This window comes from Rutidosis leptorrhynchoides, chromosome 7 (assembly GCF_046630445.1).
Source record: "Rutidosis leptorrhynchoides isolate AG116_Rl617_1_P2 chromosome 7, CSIRO_AGI_Rlap_v1, whole genome shotgun sequence".
In the NCBI taxonomy this organism is placed as follows: domain Eukaryota; kingdom Viridiplantae; phylum Streptophyta; class Magnoliopsida; order Asterales; family Asteraceae; genus Rutidosis; species Rutidosis leptorrhynchoides.
In genome coordinates this window covers 48,049,185-48,068,433 of record NC_092339.1, presented here as the reverse complement: position 1 = coordinate 48,068,433, position 19,249 = coordinate 48,049,185, and the positions used below count along the sequence as shown (strand labels likewise).

Here is a 19,249-nt window from a genome sequence, read left to right as displayed (position 1 = left end):
TTAATTCTAAATATTGAGATTATGAGGTCGTAACCATGACATGGCTATTTTATTGGTGTAGATTTTATAGATAATAAAGAATGAATGGTTAGGATTAGAGATTTTATTTTATTGTGACCTCATTTAATTTTTGTTATTATATATAGAGTAGATAGATCGATAGCATCCGGCAGATTTCATAATCAATTATTGGTGTATTATGGGTATACAAGTAGTTGTTTGCGTATACATGTGTTGTATATTTACTTGGTAAAACCATAATCGTAATCATATGAGTATCTATGTATTGTATGTTTGTTTAGTAAAATCTTGTGTGTTGGGTGTGTGTTTACCTTGAAGTCATGGGTTCAAGTCCTGTGATGGACATTATATATATATATATATATATATATATATATATATATATATATATATATATATATATATATATATATATATATATATATATATATATATATTCGTGTAAAAATCGTGGTGAATTTACCTTTTTTAGATTACGATATATGCGTTTATTAAGCAGTGTTTATATACTAATGATAAATTTAAATGTTAATTGTAATCAAATATGTTTTTTCTTCATGTCCTTTTTTGTCATTTCATCATTCTTTAACAGCACCAGCTACCTTGTCAAACACTTAAACATATCAAAAAAGCTTCAGCTACTAGCTACTAGATAACAGCTACAAACTAATAGCTACTGGCTAACAATTTTATCTCTTAGCTATTTTTAACAAACATACATGTGAACCCTCAAGAGCGTACCCCAATAGTATAATGGGTAATTTTTATACAAAGAATAAGTCAAGTATTTGTGCTTATGGGAAAAAGAAAAAAAAAAGTATACATCACTTAGATTGGAGACATAAACAATATGTGAATATTTAAATGAATTATACATTAATAATTTAAAAATTAGTTGGATCAACTATTAATACTTCAAATCAAAATATATAATACAATACAACTACTAATAATCGGGCACAGGTAAAGGTGGGATACTTTGTTCATTGCAAAAGTAATTAATTGGATCAACTTTACCTTTCACCATTGCCAACCTCTTAAAATTTCCCATAAAATACTTGTTTCCCCATCTCAATGCTTGCAAATACCCTGTGCCACATGCATTACCATTTGTACCCAAATCCAAATCTCTAAAATTCACATAAGCTTCCCTAGGGTTATTGGACACAAAAGGTGTCATTTTCTCATATACCCTTCTTATAGAAGCAACATGCTCTTTAGTTGTGTTAAACCCTTCATTCCATTGCATAACATATTGTATAATGTACAAATTCCCTTTTCTATGTGGATATGGAGTCGAAGATTCATCGATCTCACTCATCTTTCCACCGTGTGGTTCGATCGCTAGGATCAAATTCTCTTCCAAACACCATTTCCATATCTTTTCAAGTGTTTCCTCTGAAATCGGTTTTTTCACGTAATCCGATTTAAACTTGGAGTAATTTTTAGGCCAAGGTCTTCTTTCTATAAGAGCATCAACACTTTGTCCCTTTAAATAAACCGAATGATAAACCACTGATTCTATCCAACTCATTTCAATGCAATCTTTTTCCTGTAACCCTAATTCAGGAAATCTATCATTCATAGTTGCTATAAGCTCGTTTTTCGTCCCCAAAAACAAAGAGTTAAATGTTACCGCAAGAATCGTTGTATTTGACACTTGAACCGGACTTACAACTAGATTAATAAACAAATCTTCTGTTAGATTGTGCGCAATATATTGCCATTTGTGAACAATCTTGGTACCATTTGCATCTAGCATCTTAGAAATAGTAAAAACCGTAACTTTAGGTGGAACATAAACTAGATTAATCTTCCAAGATAATACAACTCCAAAATTTCCACCTCCACCACCTCTAATCGCCCAAAACAAATCTTCACCCATTAAATCCCTATCTAGTATTCGTCCATTTACATCGACTAAAAGTGCATCAACAACATTATCAGCTAACAAACCATACTTTCTAGCCATAGTACCAAACCCTCCTCCACTTAATTGTCCCCCAACACCCACTGATGTGCACTCGCCCGTAGGGAATCCAAGAACGTTACTTTTTCGAGACACCATATACGAAAGTTCACCTAGAGTGGCACCCGATTCAACCCATGTGGTATTAGTACTTAAATCGACCGTTACTGACCGAAGTTGGTTGAGATCAAGAAGGATAAAAGGGGTGTTTTCATAAGAAGTGTACGAAAGACCTTCGTAGTCATGACCACCACTTCGGATACGAATTTGGTGCTTGAATTGTACACTGCATATTATAGTAGATTGTACATGAGAATATGTCAAGGGTGTGATTATTGCTAATGGTTTTGGGTTTTTAGGGGTGTCAAATCTTAGATTTTGGATTGTAGATTGAAGAATTGTAGAGTATGAAGTGTTGTTAGGAGTGAAAACAACATTTGATAAGTTTCTTTGAGAGATGCAATCAAGAAAGTTATTAGAGCTTGTTGACGTGAAAAAACTAAGGGATAGAGCTAGAATAATTGTTATGACTGTGTATGTAAACAACTTAAATTCCATATTTGTGTGTGGTGTTTTTTGTTTGTCACATTTTCCATCATTTATATTTATATAAGCTATATTTTGAGACGGTTGTTTGTGTGTCATTAATCTGTCATCAACAAACAACTATATCAATTATTCAACTTTCAACGTATCAATATCAATATCAATATAAAAACGCGAAAACCCTACATGATGTTACGTGGGAGGACGTGGGAGCAATAATATGACTACATATAAATAAAAAATAAAAAATGAACACGTGTGATGATGTAGGAGTACGTGAATATAAATGTGTACAAGTCAAAATATATTATCTACAAGAAATTAAATTTGGTCCGTGAACTATAAGAAGTTTAATACCGATATCACTGTCTTAAAACGTAAATTTAGACGAGGCCTAAATACCGTTGGAGTATTTATCTCTTTTATTAATTAAAGATTAAAAAGAACCATTATCTCTCCTAATTAAACAACCTAACCCCTTTATGATCATAGGATCAAGTCTAACTTTTAATCACAACCATCCATTTGAGGTATTAGCTAACAAAAAAATTAGATTAGCTAATCATCCTGTTAAATGACTAAAATACCCTCATATTAAATTCTAATCAACAACAGGTACGACTCAATTAACCTCTGACATTGAATCAGAAAACCTAATTGTTCTTTCAAATCTAATCTCAATCTCTCTCTGACGATCTTCTCCTTACACAAATTATACGTTCACCTTAACAATCAAATGATTGATTGTTAAGGAAAACCATAACCTGCGAATAATAACTTCGATTAACCTGTGAAAAACGATCGATGATGACGGATTCTACATATGAATCGATTACAAAAACGATCATTGATAGGGCTATTCGATTCTCACCTCCTTAAAAAACGATCGATGACGAATTCTACATATGAATCGATGACAAAAATGATTGGAACAATGACGGATTAGGGTTTAAAATCGCTTAAAAGTCAATACTTTATCAATCTCGGTCAGGTATGTGGATTATTGTTATTTTGATTTCTGATTATTGTTATCTCGATTAGGGTTTATCAACCTTTTTGCTTTGCGTAATTGTTTTCTGATTTCTAAGTCGTTAATCAAACTGATGAAAGATTATTGCTTGCTTACGCATTAAACATTTATTTTATTATTGAATTGTTTTTTTTTTCCCGTTTCTAAGGTTCTATATTTTTTCTGTTTATCCTGGAATATTAAGTTGTTTCTTTGGTGACTGATGATCACCAATTAGTTGCAGCAAGTAAAACAAACTCAGGAACAAGATTTATCTATGCTGTATTATTTTTCATTTAGTTGACCACTCATGCTATGTAGCAGTAAGTAATGTTAGAGATCTTAGGCTTTTAATCGGTTGGTTTAGTGTATTATTAAAACTAATTTTTCAAACGTTTCAAATGCTTTTGATGACAGCATCATAAGGTCAAATCTAAATGCATTCTATTTTATAAAGCGACACCTAAAAAAAGGAAAAACTAATGGTTGCCCAGGTCAATGAATCTTTGCACTCCAGTTTTGTGTATTGCTTTATGATATTTGAGCTGAAAGAATGCTTATTGTTAGCCGACATGGTGTTTTTTGTGTGTTTTTTTTTCATATTTGATCTGAACGAATCTAATTTGTAACACTTCGCGAGTTTATTTAATTGTCTCATCTAACACATTCTCATTCTTTCAGTCAAAAATATCGTTACAATGCTAAGGAAAATTAAGATTAATAGGGGGCACTACATCTCACGAAACATTCAAGCAACGAATGTTGCTATTGCTTCAACTTTTCAGAATGTCGATCAACTATCATATGTAAGCAACGAAAGTCAGTCTCATGATGAAGAAAAGGTTAGTTTTTCTGCATTACATATAATCTGTGTACCGTTATATTCAACTAATCGTCACACACAGAAGAGAATACCCCACCACACAAGATTCGTTTTTTTATGCAACATAAAGTCGTTTACATGATGCACAAAGATATACAATGGTTTATCTCTAATTTTGCATTTACTAACTGGTGATGTCGTGATAAAGAATCATGGGTACTATATTGAAACTGTTAGCGTTGGGAGTTTACTTAAACTGTGGGTACTATATAGATATGAAAGTATGTTATCCAAAAATTACATGGGGTACTATATAACAGCACTAGAACCCTAATTTTATTAGTTGGAGTTGATGCAGGATTTAAAAGTTACTTAATGTAAGTGCATGAAAGATGTTTTTATAACTGTTGGAAGCAATTCTGATCTTTTACATTGTAATGTTATCTCAGCTACTGTTTTCTTTTTTAATCCAGCTCTGAATACTATGTATATAGAGTGTGTCAAAAGTGTATTTTGAAGTTTTAAGGTTAGTTTGGTTATATGGTCAATACAGTGGAACTTAGTCCATTTGAGCGTATGTTATTTAAATAAGAAATTTGTTGAATTGTGAGAGTGTTGAAAGTGGAAAAGATAGTGTAATTATAGTCAAAATGATGAAAAGTCATTTTATGACTATTTGGACTTTTGACCCGTTTGAATAAAAAATTGTCAAAATGGGTTTTTATCAATATGCACACATCCACTATGTTGAGTTAAACTGGGTTTTTATCAAATTAGGTTTTTTGTATTTCGATTATAATGATCTAATTTATGTCATTTTGAGAAAATTCGACTGAGGTATTGTGTTTTGTTTTATGTGTACAAATTCAAAAGTTCAAACTTTTCTTCTTTGTTAGTGTTTAATGTTTTAGGGTTTATTATTGTTTAATTCTTATGCAATAATTTTGATGGTTGAATATATAGAGCTGAACATAGAAAATAAGCATGAAAAAGGAATTGAAGCTTGATAATGTGGATCACTTAATCGAAGACAACCTCAAACACATCTCTTCTATGTGTTGAAGTAAACGGGCTAGAAGTAAATGGGTTAGCTATCACCCAATCTAACTTGTTAGAAGTAAACGGGTTGAAATTGCCACCTGGCTTACCCTCATAATGATGATTTATTGCTGTTTTACTTAAATTACAAGTGTGTATATAAATGTAAGTAATCAGTTAATGGGTTTAAATTGTGACTTCTTCTATAAAGACTCATGTTAAGTAGCTTCAATGCTTCTATTCAAATGCTTATAACTTCCTAATGATCGATGCAGCTTGTTCCGATCCTTCTTTATCATGCCGGTGATGTTTTTGGTGCTACGTGTATAGGTAATTACTTCTTTTCATTTTTAATTATTCATTACAAGATGCTTACTACCAACAATTCTTTCCGATCACTGTTGCTTTCAAACTTTTTTTGTTAGATACTTGGTCATTGTATCTGGATAAGTCCATGTGCCACAAAATCAATACAAAAGTTTTTCTGCGCCAAATTTATATCAAGCTTGAGATGTATGCCCCAAATTGACTTTCTTGGTGGATTTCACATGAAATAAGCTAGGTTTAATCAAGAGTCCTTATGGGGATTCGGGGGGGTCGGGTGGTGTTATTAACTGCAGCAGCAGGTCAGGAGGCACGTGGTTGAACATTAACAGCTTGAGCATTCCGTTTACTAATTCGTTTCGCAAGCAAATTGGAGATGTGCAAAGGATAAATATAGAAGGATAAATATAAAAGGCTGTTCCAGATTGAACAAGAGAAACCGTCGTTGCTGACAGAATTCGATGGGCATGCATCAATTGGGAGTTCACGTGAGGCTGGTCAAGGATTCCAACAAGACAAACGCAAGATGAACTGATCGAATTGGAGGCAGAAATCAATTGGATGCAACTTCAGATTCAACATCAAGACTTGTGGATAGGGAAACAAGCTAAGTAGCAACAGAGATGTGCAATTCACTACCCATCGATTGTCACAACTGATCAAAATTAAAGAGACGACCGGTTTGAGAAGAGCTTGACAAAAGAGGAATGGACTTAGATTCGGTGATGTGTCCTAGATTTAATGACACAACCAAATCCGTTGACCATGTTCGAGATTCAAGATATAGGCGGTTCACTCACGCTTAACGAGATCCAAATTCGTAGCTTCGAATAGATAAGTAAAAGATCAAAGGATTTTCGTTTGAGTTGGCAACAATGGTTAACTAAGCCAAGTGAAGTCGATTAGCATGGTAGTTTAGTAGTCCACTATAAATTGATTTCGCTAGCATATTAGTGGCAAAGCATGACAATAATTTGGGTACATGTATGGTAACCTTATACGTATGTAAATATTCACAGAAATGATAAAAAAGATTATTAGGTTTTCAAAAAAATTAAAATAAATTATTGTATGCTATTTTTTAACAGTTAATTTTGTCTAAAGTATGTTTATAAGTTGACGATTTACATTTTTCTTTCTTATTTTGCTTTTAATTACGTCAATATTTTAACTTTATTTTCCGAATCCCGCGAATTCGCGGGTCTTTAACTAGTTTATTATTTTATTATGCAAAATATAATGTAATATGGTGTATAATTGTACTCCACACCAGTGTTGTAAATCTCCTTATTTCTCCCCGAGATCTCCTCGAGATCTCGTTTTTGGAAGGCCGCAGAGACGAGATGTCCATCTCCCGAGATTTCTCGGTCAACAAGGTCAAACTTGGTCATAGTCACAATTTCTTGAATTTTCTCGCTCATTTCTCGAATTTTCTCATAATATCTCGTGATTTTTCGGATTTTCTCTCTCATTTCTTCGATTTACTTGTAAAATCTCATAAAAATATATATAAATGTACATATATTTATTTATTTATATATATTTACATTATAAAAACTAAAAAGTCAATGTAAGTCAACACCCGAGATCTCCTCGAAATTTTTTCGAGATGCCGAGATCTCCCCAAAAAATGTCCAAACGAGATCTCCCCGAGATCCGAGATCTCCAACCTTGCTCCACACATTGCCGCCTTACGAAAAAATAGCTGGTCAATAGTTGCTATTTTTAGACGGTTGTTTGTGTGTCATTAATCTGTCATCAACAAATAACTATAAATATCAACTATTCAAATTTCAACATATCAATATTAAAAACGCGAAAACCCTACAGGCCACGTACGTGGGAGCAACAATATATGACTACCTATAATGAAAAATAAAAAATAAACACGTGCGATGATTTATGTATAGGCGGATGGAGTACGTGAATATAATAATGTGTACAAGTCAAAATATTATCTACAAGAAATTAAATTTGGTCCGTGAACTATAAGAAGTTTAATACCGATATAACTGTCTTCAAACGTAAATTTAGACGACGGCCTAAATACCGTTGGAGTATTTATTTATTTTATTATGCAAAATATAATATAATATGGTATATAATTGTATTGTTTATTTTTTATTTTTATTTTTTTAAAAAGCAAGATGCATATATAAAAAAATGTCCCAAAAATATAATATGGTATATATTCGTACTCCACACATTGCCGCGTCTTAAGAAAAATAACTGTTTATTTTTAGATTAGTAGCATTTGCAATAACATATTTTAATTTAATGTATTTTACATTTAGAGAAAACATCATTCGATATGCAAATGAGCAAGATGGTCAATAATTATGGTCAGTTCATCGTCATCTTTGACCAGGAGTGAAGCCAGAGTTTCAAGTCACTGGGTGCACCGACTATAAAAGGTAAGATAAAATAATTCAATAAAATAGACTAAACTAGTTGTGGAGCCCTCGCTTCGCGCCGGAGGCTCCGTTTTAAATGCGAGTTAAAAAAAAAGTGTTGATCTATTTTGTAAAAAAAAAAAAAAAAAATCGACATCTAACATTGAAGGGTTGTTCATTTGTGAAAGTTGCTTCTTTTAGCGTTCGGGTTTTTTTTTTTTTTAAGTTAGTTGATCTATTTTGTAAAAAAAAGAATATTTTTCGATATCTTTTGGTAGTATTGAAGGGTTGTTCCTTTTATGAAAGTTGTTTTTTTATCGTTTGAGACACACAAAAAAAAGTAACACAATAGTAGCGTGGTGAGTGTTATTATTCAATATTTTTAGTGTTAGTGATGGGATAAATAATATTTTAGAATATAGGTATAAAATGAGGGGGGTCGATTTGTATTTTAATGAAAGTTAGGGGGTTGGGTGTGTGGAAAATGAAATATTAAATAGTACTATAAAATGAGGGGGTTCAATTTGTATTTTAATGAAAGTTAGGGGGTTGAGTGTGTGAAAAATAAAATATTAAATAGTATTATTCATAACTAATAAGACAAATTTTGTCTATTAGTTATATTAATAATAATAATAATAATAATAATAATAATAATAATAATAATAATAATAATAATAATATAATAACAAATAGTTATTAAATAGTAAAAATTGTGTGAGCGATTTATAATGAATGAGAAGGTTTTTGGTTAAATTATAAAATGTGAAAAAGTTGGCTATTAAAAGGGTGTGGTTGAATTGTAAAAAAATAAAAAGTTTGTTGTAAGCTGGTAAAGTTTTTAAACTTCACTATTCACTTGAACTTTGTCTTTTAGATATATATATAGATATAATTATTATACGATTTAATGAGAAAAAAAAGATAATCTATTTTACAAAATCAAATGAACTTTTCAAATAAATAATACATAATTTTTATTATAATAATTTTTTAATACCACATCAGATTTCTCTAGCCATTTAAAGAGGACCCCACTACTAACCTATGGCCTTTTTAATACGTTAATAATAATAATAATAATAATTTTTTAATGAAAAAATAGGTATGTTAATCCGTGACTTTTAAAGAGGACCTACCAATTTCACCTTCTTCAAGAAAATACACAAACCTCCATTAAACTTGAGTCCATCTTGCCATGACTAGAAAAAGAAGCCAAACCCACAAAATGATCAAAAACACATGAGTAATAGGCAGCTACTAAATCAGATTCACTGGTGGCACGTGACACCGGTGTTGTCAACGTGGCTCCGCCACTGTTTTCTATCACACAATCATCACGTCATATCATTACAAACTTACACTACTACAAAATTGAGAATACAAACCCCTATTGCAAACCTGTTTTTTAAAAAAGTGCAAAAAATCGGTTTAAAAAAAAATTGCAAACCCGTTAAAAAACAAAAAGGAAATTGGAGACCGATTTTAAATAAAAACGGGTTTCAAAAGCATACTTTCAAAACCTGTTTTAAAAAAAAAAACGGTTTGGACTTTCCAAACCTGTTTTAAAACAAAACAGGTCTCCAGTTTTCAATGCTAAAATAAGGCAAATAAAGCAGCTGGAGATGAAATTAATTGAGAGCTTAGCAAAAATTTCAAATTAAACACAACTACTCAAACTCAATGAAGTTGCCGGCGTCCGTTTTCTCCGATCTGCTTCAGCCATTTCAAATCATCATCGTCTTCATCTCCGATATGCTTTTTATACCGGTAACCGTTAAATTTTCTTTGACTTTACATTGACTCTAATGTTTATGTATGGCTTTAGTTACAGCGCGCTTGAGATCTAAATCTGTAGTTAATTGATTGAAGGAATATTGTTTTATGGTATTGTAATAGTAGCTTCATCCATTTTGAGGCGGCAGTTTTAGCAACACTTATAACGAAGGTTCACTTCTTTAGATTTCTTATCAATTTTAATTTATAAATTTATATATTTTAATTGTTGCTCTTAGATCTAGCTTGAATAGTTTTTTTAAATTTGAGTATAGTTTTTGAACTTAATTGTTACAATTGAATTTGCTAACAATCTTTTGATAGTTGTTGCTGTTTTACAATTGAATTTTCTTATATGTTATCTTGCTCTAAGTTGAATCGCTTTGTTTATTATTTGTGTTAATAGTTACGAGTACATTTTTAACCAATATAATCGAAATGTGTTTGTTTTCCATGGCTAATAACTTGATACCTTGAATTAATATGTTTGCTCTAAGATGAAGGGCTCATGAAAATACTTGATGTTGTTGTACAATTAATCGTTTGAAATTAATGTTTGTTAAGCTATTCAGTTACTTGTTGAAGGTAGGCATTAATTTACTTGGTTGATTGTAATTAGGTAATCGATGGCAGTTCCTAAGCTTGATAAGAAGATCGTCAAGAAACGTGTTAAGAAGTTCAAGATTGTAATTAGGTAATCTCTTTCCTCTTACACGTAGATACATTGTGTTTATGTATGGCTTTAGTGACTGGAATATTTCATCTTTTAGCTTAATTGTAGTTTCTTCTACAACATATTATTGACATAGTTGCATTGAGTGGCATGTTACTGAAATGTTCATTTGTGTAGGAAAACTGGCATACACCAAAGGGCATCGATTCACGTGTGAGGAGAAAGTTTAAGGGTGTAACTCTTATGCCCAATATCGGGTACGGATCAGACAAAAAGACCAGTCATTATTTGCCAAATGGTTTCAAGAAGTTTGTCGTTCACAATGCAAAGGAGTTGGAAGTTTTAATGATGCACAACAGTTTAATTTTATTCCATTATTTTTTAAGTCATAACTTTCATTAATACATCTATCGTGTAATTGTAAAGTGGTTTTGTAAATTTGATATATGTTCAAGACATATTGTGCAGAGATAGCACACAATGTATCTACGTGTAAGAGGAAAGATATTGTAGGTCAAAGATTGAAGGTCAAAGATTGAAGATTTGGACGAGATGAAGATTTTGAAGGTTAAAGAGTACAAGGATAATGGTATGAAGATTAAAGAATATGAAGACATAAAGATTAGAAGAGAAGATTGGATAAGCAAAAGTCAACTGCAATCAATGCTCGAGTCTACTTGAAATTTTCTGCTTTTTTGGTGGTGGATTTCAGGTATGAGTTTGGTTATTATTATAAAATGTTATCTTGTGTAGGTGAATGGTCTTCAAAGATTTAGTTATAGTTTTTGGTTTATGAATTGTATTTGGTTTAAAGACATTCAAGTATAAGTTAGGTAATAGTGTAGGCAATTGATGTTAAAGTGTTTCGGGTGGTCACTTCAAAACACCTGCCCTTTTGTACTCTTTTGAAGACATTAATTAGGAAATTTGCAAATAATATCCTGAGTAAAAAACAGGTTTCTATCAATTATGTGGTATGTATACTGCTTTAAAATAAATAAAAAAATATAAAAAATAGATAGCAAACCGGTTTCATGTAAAAAACAGGTTTGGAAGGTTGGATTTGCAAACCTGTTTTAGCTAAAAACCGATTTGGAAGGTTGGGTTTGCAAACCTATGTTAGCTGAAATCGTGTTTGGAAGGTTGGGTTTGCAAACCTGTTTTGTAACCGGTCTGGACTTTGCAAACCCCTATGGATACAAACCGGTTTTTAAAACCGGTTTGCAAACCCCTAAAAACCGGTTTGCAAACCTCTTTTTTGTAGTAGTGTTCATTACACCATAACACTGCCACACCAGCACTATACCTCACAAAAATACCCCATCACACTCCATCACGCCATCAACATTACAAATGGTCTTTTTTTTTTTTTACAACTGTTAGGATTACCCAATGGGACTTAACCACCCACGCGTTTATCTCTTACACAGTTATACCTGCTCTCCAACTGCGTGCCTAGGAGGAAACCTGCACCAATCCCATACGGGGCATGGAGAGTAAAACTCCCTCCCCTTTACCCCCAACGCGATGTGAAAAAGGTGTCATGGGTGGAACTTCATGATATGGATGAAATTGTGGGTTAATATGTAACCAACGGAGTGGTCTTAGTTTAGTTGTTTGTTGTAGTCGTTATTTTGTCTGAGCGGTTGTTTAGTTTTTAGTTTATGCATTACAAACTTTCAAATAGTCCGAGGGTAGTTTGGTAGGTGTACTCTTGGAATTTTTGCCTTAGCAAATTTCTAGTTGTGAGGCTTGCATGTTTTGGGCTTTTGTGCCTTTGTTGTTCTTGTTGGTGTTTTCAATTATACTCCGTAAAACATTATTATTATTATTTGTTGTGAAAAGATGTTATTCCAAAAGTCAAAAGTGGATGACAACTTTTACATATCACTATTTCACATGCTTCATAATTGAAGAATCTCAAATGTACAGATATTTTAGTAGTATATATATCGAGTAAATGTAACCATATGAGGTGCACCATTCTTACATATATATGAAATATATACTCCTCTCTCTCTCCGTTACTACTCTTTAATATTTAAGTATTGTATAAGCTTAGGCAAAAGGTAGTAATAAACTACTAAATTACAACACGTTATCAGCACGAAGTGCTCCGTATAATCAAAGTTTATCTAAGCAAGCAAAAGTCACTAATCAAGAAGTTTATTATGATTATGATTTATGTTGTTCATCTTTTTGATAATAGAAAATGTCGAATTTAAAAAAGCTTAAATTTGCTCCTTTAGAATCAAGTGGAAACAACTACTTAACATGGATTATGAATGTAGAAAAACATCTCGAATCAATTGGTATTTTAGAAACCCTGAATGAAAATAACAATTGTTCCGAACAAGAGAAAGCAATAGCAAATATTTTTCTTAGCAAGCATATTGACGAGTCTTTAGAATCTACATATTATATGATCGAAGATCCAAGTGTATTATGGAAAATACTCAAAGATAGATACGATATTAATTATCAAGAAATAACGGTGATCCATGAAAGAATAAAATTGAAGATGTTAGTAGGCGCTCTTATAAGAATCCCGGAGATTCTTATTAATGATTTGGTAACGTGGATCATCAGTCTAGTATTTCTTGAATACATGAACATCTTGTTTAGCTCTACAAATAAGTCCCAAAAGAAAAGAAAACGAGAGTAAATCTGTTGAAAAATCTTGATTAAATAAACCCTGAGCTACTGATGTGGTAGCACGGGGTTACGAAATAGTGTATATTTTTAATACGGAATGCTACAAAATTTAACAAGTTTTAATTAAATATTTACAAAATGGATATACCAAAACCTTGCTACAACACAATAGGCAGTGTACCTAGTCGCGAAGTAGTATAATTTTTAGTAAGTCCGGTTCGTTCCACAGGGAGACGGGCTTATGAAACACTTTATTTTTATATAACAATATATAAATATAAATATAAAAAAGGGGGGTTTTACCGTTTAATGACCGGTTTGTCGATTTTATATTTTAAAGTCACAATTAAAAGCTAATGCAAAATATTAAAAATAACTAAAAACTTAATTTAAAGAGTAAAGTAAATGACGATAATTAAAATGACAGAAATTAAAGTGCGAAAATTAAAAGTGCAATTAAATATGAAATAAAAGGGATTATGCTTATTTAAACTTCCATAATCATGATGTTCGGCGTATTAATTTTAGTTTTATGCCCATGGGTTAATTGTCCTTTGTCCTGGATTATTTAATCTGTCCGTCTGGTTTTTGTCCATAACAGTCCATCAGTCATAAATATAAAGTGCGAGTGTCCTCGTCAAATTATTATTATACCCGAAGTTAAATATTCCAACTAATTGGGGATTCGAATTGTAACAAGGTTTTAATACTTTGTTTAATGAATACACCAGGTTATCGACTGCGTGTAAACCAAGGTTTTACTACTTTGTTAACAATTACACCAATTACCCTTGAATGTAATTTCACCCCTGTTTTAATTATTCTAGTGGCTATTAATCCATTCCCGTGTCCGGTTAAATGAACGATTATTCGTACATATAAATACCCCGCCCATCGTGTCCGATCGAGTGTATATGGTAATTTATAGGGACGCCCAATTGTAAATCTTTATATTAACATTAACAAACTATCATTTAGTTAAACAAATATAAAGCCCATTAATAGCTCATAGTCTAATTTCCACAAGTGTCGTTCTTTTGTCCAAACCCCAATTATGGTACAAAGCCCAATTACCCAATTTTAGTAATTAGCCCAACATCATGATTACTTCGTTTTAAATAAGCATAATAATAACTTAAGTACGAAACATTAATTTAAAAAGGAGAACATAGCTTACATTGATTATTTATCGCGTAGTGTTACACGGACAGAGTTTCGACTTCAAAAACCCGTAAAATAACCTTTACATAACCCGAACTAATCTAATATAACACTAATCTATACTATATATACATATATATATTTATTTATATTATGGAGTATTATTATTATTATGTGTGTGTATTTTTTTTCGGACGAAAAATGGCAAATTTATAGACCAGGCCTGATTCTGATCCTCATGCGACTCGCATGGGAAATAGCCTTCTGGCCATGCGAGTCGCATGGCCACCAGAATCCAGCTCAATCATTTTTGTTTTCTTGTTCGTCGACATAATTTAAAATAAATATAAATATATAAATAATTAATATAATTATTTATATATTATATTTTATTCTTGTGCATAGTAGACTAGATATTTTTGGTCCGTTGCGTCGGGCGTTTCTTCTTGGCTCGGGTCCCGGTTCCGGATTTTTGAACGTCCTTTCGTATAATTTAATATCTTGTACTTTGCGTTTCGCAACTTGTACTTTTGTCATTTTTAGACGTTTCTCATCAATAAATTGAACCACTTGGATTGTATCTTGTACATTTGAGCTTTTTGGTCATTTGCGTCTTCAAATCGTCATTTTCGCCTTTTGTCTTCGCACTTATTTAATATAAACGATTACAACTTAAAATAGGACAATTACAACTAAATAATTTACATATTGGGAGGATATTGCTACTAAATATATGTTCATTTGGAGCACTATCAAATATCCCCACACTTGAACGTTGCTTGTCCTCAAGCAATACAGAACTTGAAATTAAATCACACGAATCACTTCTTTATTCTTCACACTTTATACATTAGTGATTTTGATACGGCGGTATAAACAATGATAGTAACGATGTGGTTTACAGTCCCACATGACTATAAAAATGTAGATCCTTAAGGAAATTGGATCTTTATGAAAACATTTGATCTTTTGAAAATTCAAGCTAGATTTTACCCTAGACAAGTTTTCTGATTTAATCCATTCTTTGGTGTTGCAAAATATATTTGTGGATCAATATTTTGGCTTAAAACTTTTAGGTTCGTGTAATCCACTGCTATCCTGGTATCGAAAAGCACACATCCAGTTTACTTGTTCCGTATATTACATTTCGGTAAACTACCGTCCGGTTGTAAAGGAAAGCGATGAACAAGAAACTGTTAAGGCAATGTCTAATGACATGCATTTGTTCATGGTCTAAAAACGTGTCGGATGCTAGAACTATCCTTGGTAGGAGCAATAGTAAAGATCATCCTATGATTTTTCGGTCTGGCACAAGGTCCTGTCTCTGACCATGCTATGCAACCACCGTTCTTACGGTTGACACCCGATTTGGTTTAGGTGACCTAATGAATTCTTAGTGAATTCCTAGGATTTTACGTTCAATGGTAATGAACGCATTGAAAATGGTTTTTCAGAAAACAAATCGGTTTGTATTTTTGATCAAAATATTTTCTCGTTCAAGCTCGAGTTTAGATATCATCGAATTCCATGAGTTTGTAATTCTCAATCTTTAAGGTCAATCTCAAGGATTGAGTAATATCAGGCTTAAAAGCTGATTTTTAATCTTTTAAGGAGATTATCCTTTCTGGGGATCTGATTCATTAGTCTTATCAAGCTAATTTGCACGGTGCCTCCCCATTGTACGAGATAAATCCTTCTCATGGTTAGGATAAATCTGACCACTTGGCGACCCTGTTTGATGCTGAGGTCCGTGGATTTCCAGCCGATTTTAGTGATGACTTTTCTAGATTTTTCGTCAACCTACAGCTGGTCTGGACGACAACTTCATGACCTAAATCAAGAAGCGCGTGTCTTTTTCGGAAGACTTTACTTCCTTCTAATGATGGAATTGATTCATCGTGTAGATCCATCTTTCTTTCAAAAGTATCACAATAAACCGGGTAAAACTATTAATTTAGTTCAAAACAAAAGCACCTGCAATAACTTTACAGAAACATGTGATAGATAATTTTTAATTGAATAACTTGGTACATTCTCCCCACACTTAGTTTATTTCTTTGCCTTTTTATTCTCTTCTATTCCATTCTTAAATGAATTCAAGCGTTTTGGGTTGTTTCTCAATTTATGTCCTTTTTAAGGTAACGATAATTTCGGTATTAACACCTAGTTTTCATCGTTCATAAATATGTATAAACATGATTTTAAATTCATTTAGTTGAAATTTTTTTCAAATTTTCACAAAATTTGGCAAATAAACCAAGTGTAAACCAGAGAGAATTTATAACCCTTCCCCACACTTGAGATCATGCAATGCCCTCATTTGCATGAAATCAGACTCTAATTATAAATTCATGAGGGTGATTAGTGTAGAAAAGTGATTAAGAATACCTAGTTTGTACTTACAAAGCTCGACGAATGATAGATGGCGCGCCTCATCGTTCATTCCTTCTTGTATTATCACACATGTTTTTCTTCAAAAATGGTTGCTTTTCTGAACTGTTTGCTAATCTTTGAAAATGCATCTTTTACCCTAATTTATTATGCATGTTTATTAACGAGTTATGCACTAACCCGAACCCCTAATTTAACGTTAAGTGGGGTTAGACTTCCCCACACTTAGCTGACGACATGTGAAATCGGTGGAATAAGTTCCACGAATTAAAATAGTGAGCCAGTTATTTGCATCTCGGGTGGTGTATAATATATCAATGGGTTTAAAGTTTAGACTCACCCGATCGTCACTACTTAATTCTTTTTTAAGTGTAGCTTTTAGTAAATGGATATGTCTCTTTTCTGGTTCTTGGTCAAATGGATCGATATACACCGACATACTTATATCTATAGGGTGGTCAATTCCAAAAGTGTCCTTCCGTTTATTCTCGGGATTAAAGTTTTCACCTCTATTACCCAATTGGGTGAAATCCGAGGTGTCATTATCTATTACAGCTCGTAGTTCATCTTCAGTAGATGACTCGTCTATTGAGAATATTGGGTTGGAAAGTTGTGGGATGGTAAAGTTCGGTTTGGCCTCGGGGGTAAAATTTTCAACGTTATCGTTTTCCCAAGAGTACCAATTTGTCACCCTTTCTTCTTCTTCATCCTCCATTGATGGATTGATTATTTCGTCGGTAGAGGCTAATGTGTCGATATGTTGTGAATTTGGTAAGACTGAATAAAAAGTATCATCGGGATAGTTGGTGATTTCGGAGCTCCCGAATTCATCAAAATTCGATGATTTGAGATTTTCTTGCACACGACTCCTCAGATCAACAGGTGTGTAATCTGATAGAGTTTCAGCTTGCCGGTTTACAAACTCTCTCATTTGTTCCTTTTGAGCATCAAGTTCTTCGAGTTTGATTTTCATATTGTCTAAAGAATTTTCGGACACGTAATTTTCCTCGTCTTCTGGTTGTTGAGTTTGGATATATTCTTGGGAATAATCCCAGTTTGAATTGCGTTCTTCATAATCGTTCCATTCAGGTTCTGTGGGTACGTAATTTTCCATAGGAACGTAATAATAACATTCCCATGTTGAGTGATAATCTCCACAGATTTCACAACCAGTTATTGTTTCATCGTTCGCGATCCAAGATTGACTGAACGAATTGTCATCAACACTCGGTTGAGAGTATTGATTTAATTGATTTTGGAGTTCAAAAAGAGTTTCCAAGGCCTTGTTTTCAAAATTTTCCATTTTATTGCGACGGCCAAATTTTAGCTACATTCACAAATGATCCTATTAGTTATAAAAATAGAAAAACTTATATAAGTTGTCCAATTAATAGACTTTTCTGATTTTTGCCCACGTTTTGAATAGCCAAAAGATGCAGCAGGTAGCCAGGACCCTTTAAATCGGAAGCCCACAACTAGCCACTAACAAATCCAACTATTACTACGAACCAGAAAAATGTCAACGTCCATTAACTTAACCGCTTAAATAATTTTTCTTTCCGTTTTGAGAATTAGATAAGAAATAGAGAAAATTCTAGGTCCTAAAAACTAGAGCGTCGAGAAATAAGAAAGAAATAGATTGCGCGTCGAAAAACGTCGAAAAATAAAAATAAGAAAGAAAAACGTCGAAACTTAAAAGTCTAAAAACTAAATCTAAAAAGTTGCGCCTAAAAGTCTAAAGGTAAATGCAATTCTAAAGGAAAAACGGCAATTTATTAGGCACTAAAATCTATAAACGGCGTCGCAAAATTCTAAAGCGCCTAAGTCTTAATCTAAAGAAAAAGCACTTAAGAGATTTTACGGCAAAGCCTAAGAATCTAGAAATATAAAATAATTATGGCAAAAAAAACTAGACTAAAAACTAACTACGAACGATAAAAATACAAATATTACGCTAAACGATTAAAAAGATACAAAATAGAAAAAGAAATAAAAAGTTATAAAATTATATATTTTTATAAAAATATTATTTTTATATTTTAAATTATAAAAGTATTAATTTTATATATTTAATAAACTAATTATAAGTAAATATTATAAATTAATAAAACTAAATAATATTAAACAAATAACCTAAATAGGGTTTTAATAATAATAATATAATATTACACCGTAATTAATGCGTAACTAGGGTAAAACCTGGCCTGTCAGCACCCATCATGCGACTCGCATGGGGTTCAGGCTACGGTCATGCGAGTCGCATGACCTGCAGAGCCGGTTCAAATGGGGGTTCAAACAAAGGTTCAATTTGTATTTAATTTATATTTATTTTTATTTTCTGTTTTTCTAATTTTTAATTTTTCTGTTTTAATATATAAAATATAAAATATATATATAATTTAAATAAAAACTTAATTTTACAAACTAAAATAAAATAAAAATACTTTATAATAAAAACATAAAAATAGAT

General features: G+C 32.2%; 1 protein-coding gene and 1 long non-coding RNA gene across 2 annotated transcripts; one reads left to right on the top strand and one right to left on the bottom strand.

The window, feature by feature from the left end:
* Window positions 1–924: 924 nt before the first annotated feature.
* Window positions 925–2,548, bottom strand: LOC139856819 (monolignol oxidoreductase AtBBE-like 15). The gene has a single exon (XM_071845526.1). It carries the CDS (start codon window positions 2,546–2,548, stop codon window positions 968–970), a length of 1,581 nt encoding a protein of 526 aa, XP_071701627.1. The 3' UTR covers window positions 925–967.
* A 6,762-nt stretch (window positions 2,549–9,310) lies between these two features.
* LOC139857625 (uncharacterized) lies at window positions 9,311–11,504 on the top strand. Its single transcript, XR_011762612.1, has 3 exons — window positions 9,311–10,071; window positions 10,519–10,593; window positions 10,750–11,504. It is a non-coding gene; the product is annotated as an uncharacterized lncRNA (long non-coding RNA).
* The last annotated feature ends 7,745 nt before the right edge of the window (window positions 11,505–19,249 follow it).

What these genes read in the sequence shown, in the direction of transcription:
- LOC139856819 (XM_071845526.1), bottom strand. Translation starts at nt 2,548, where the DNA reads ATGGAATTTAAGTTGTTTACATACACAGTCATAACAATTATTCTAGCT.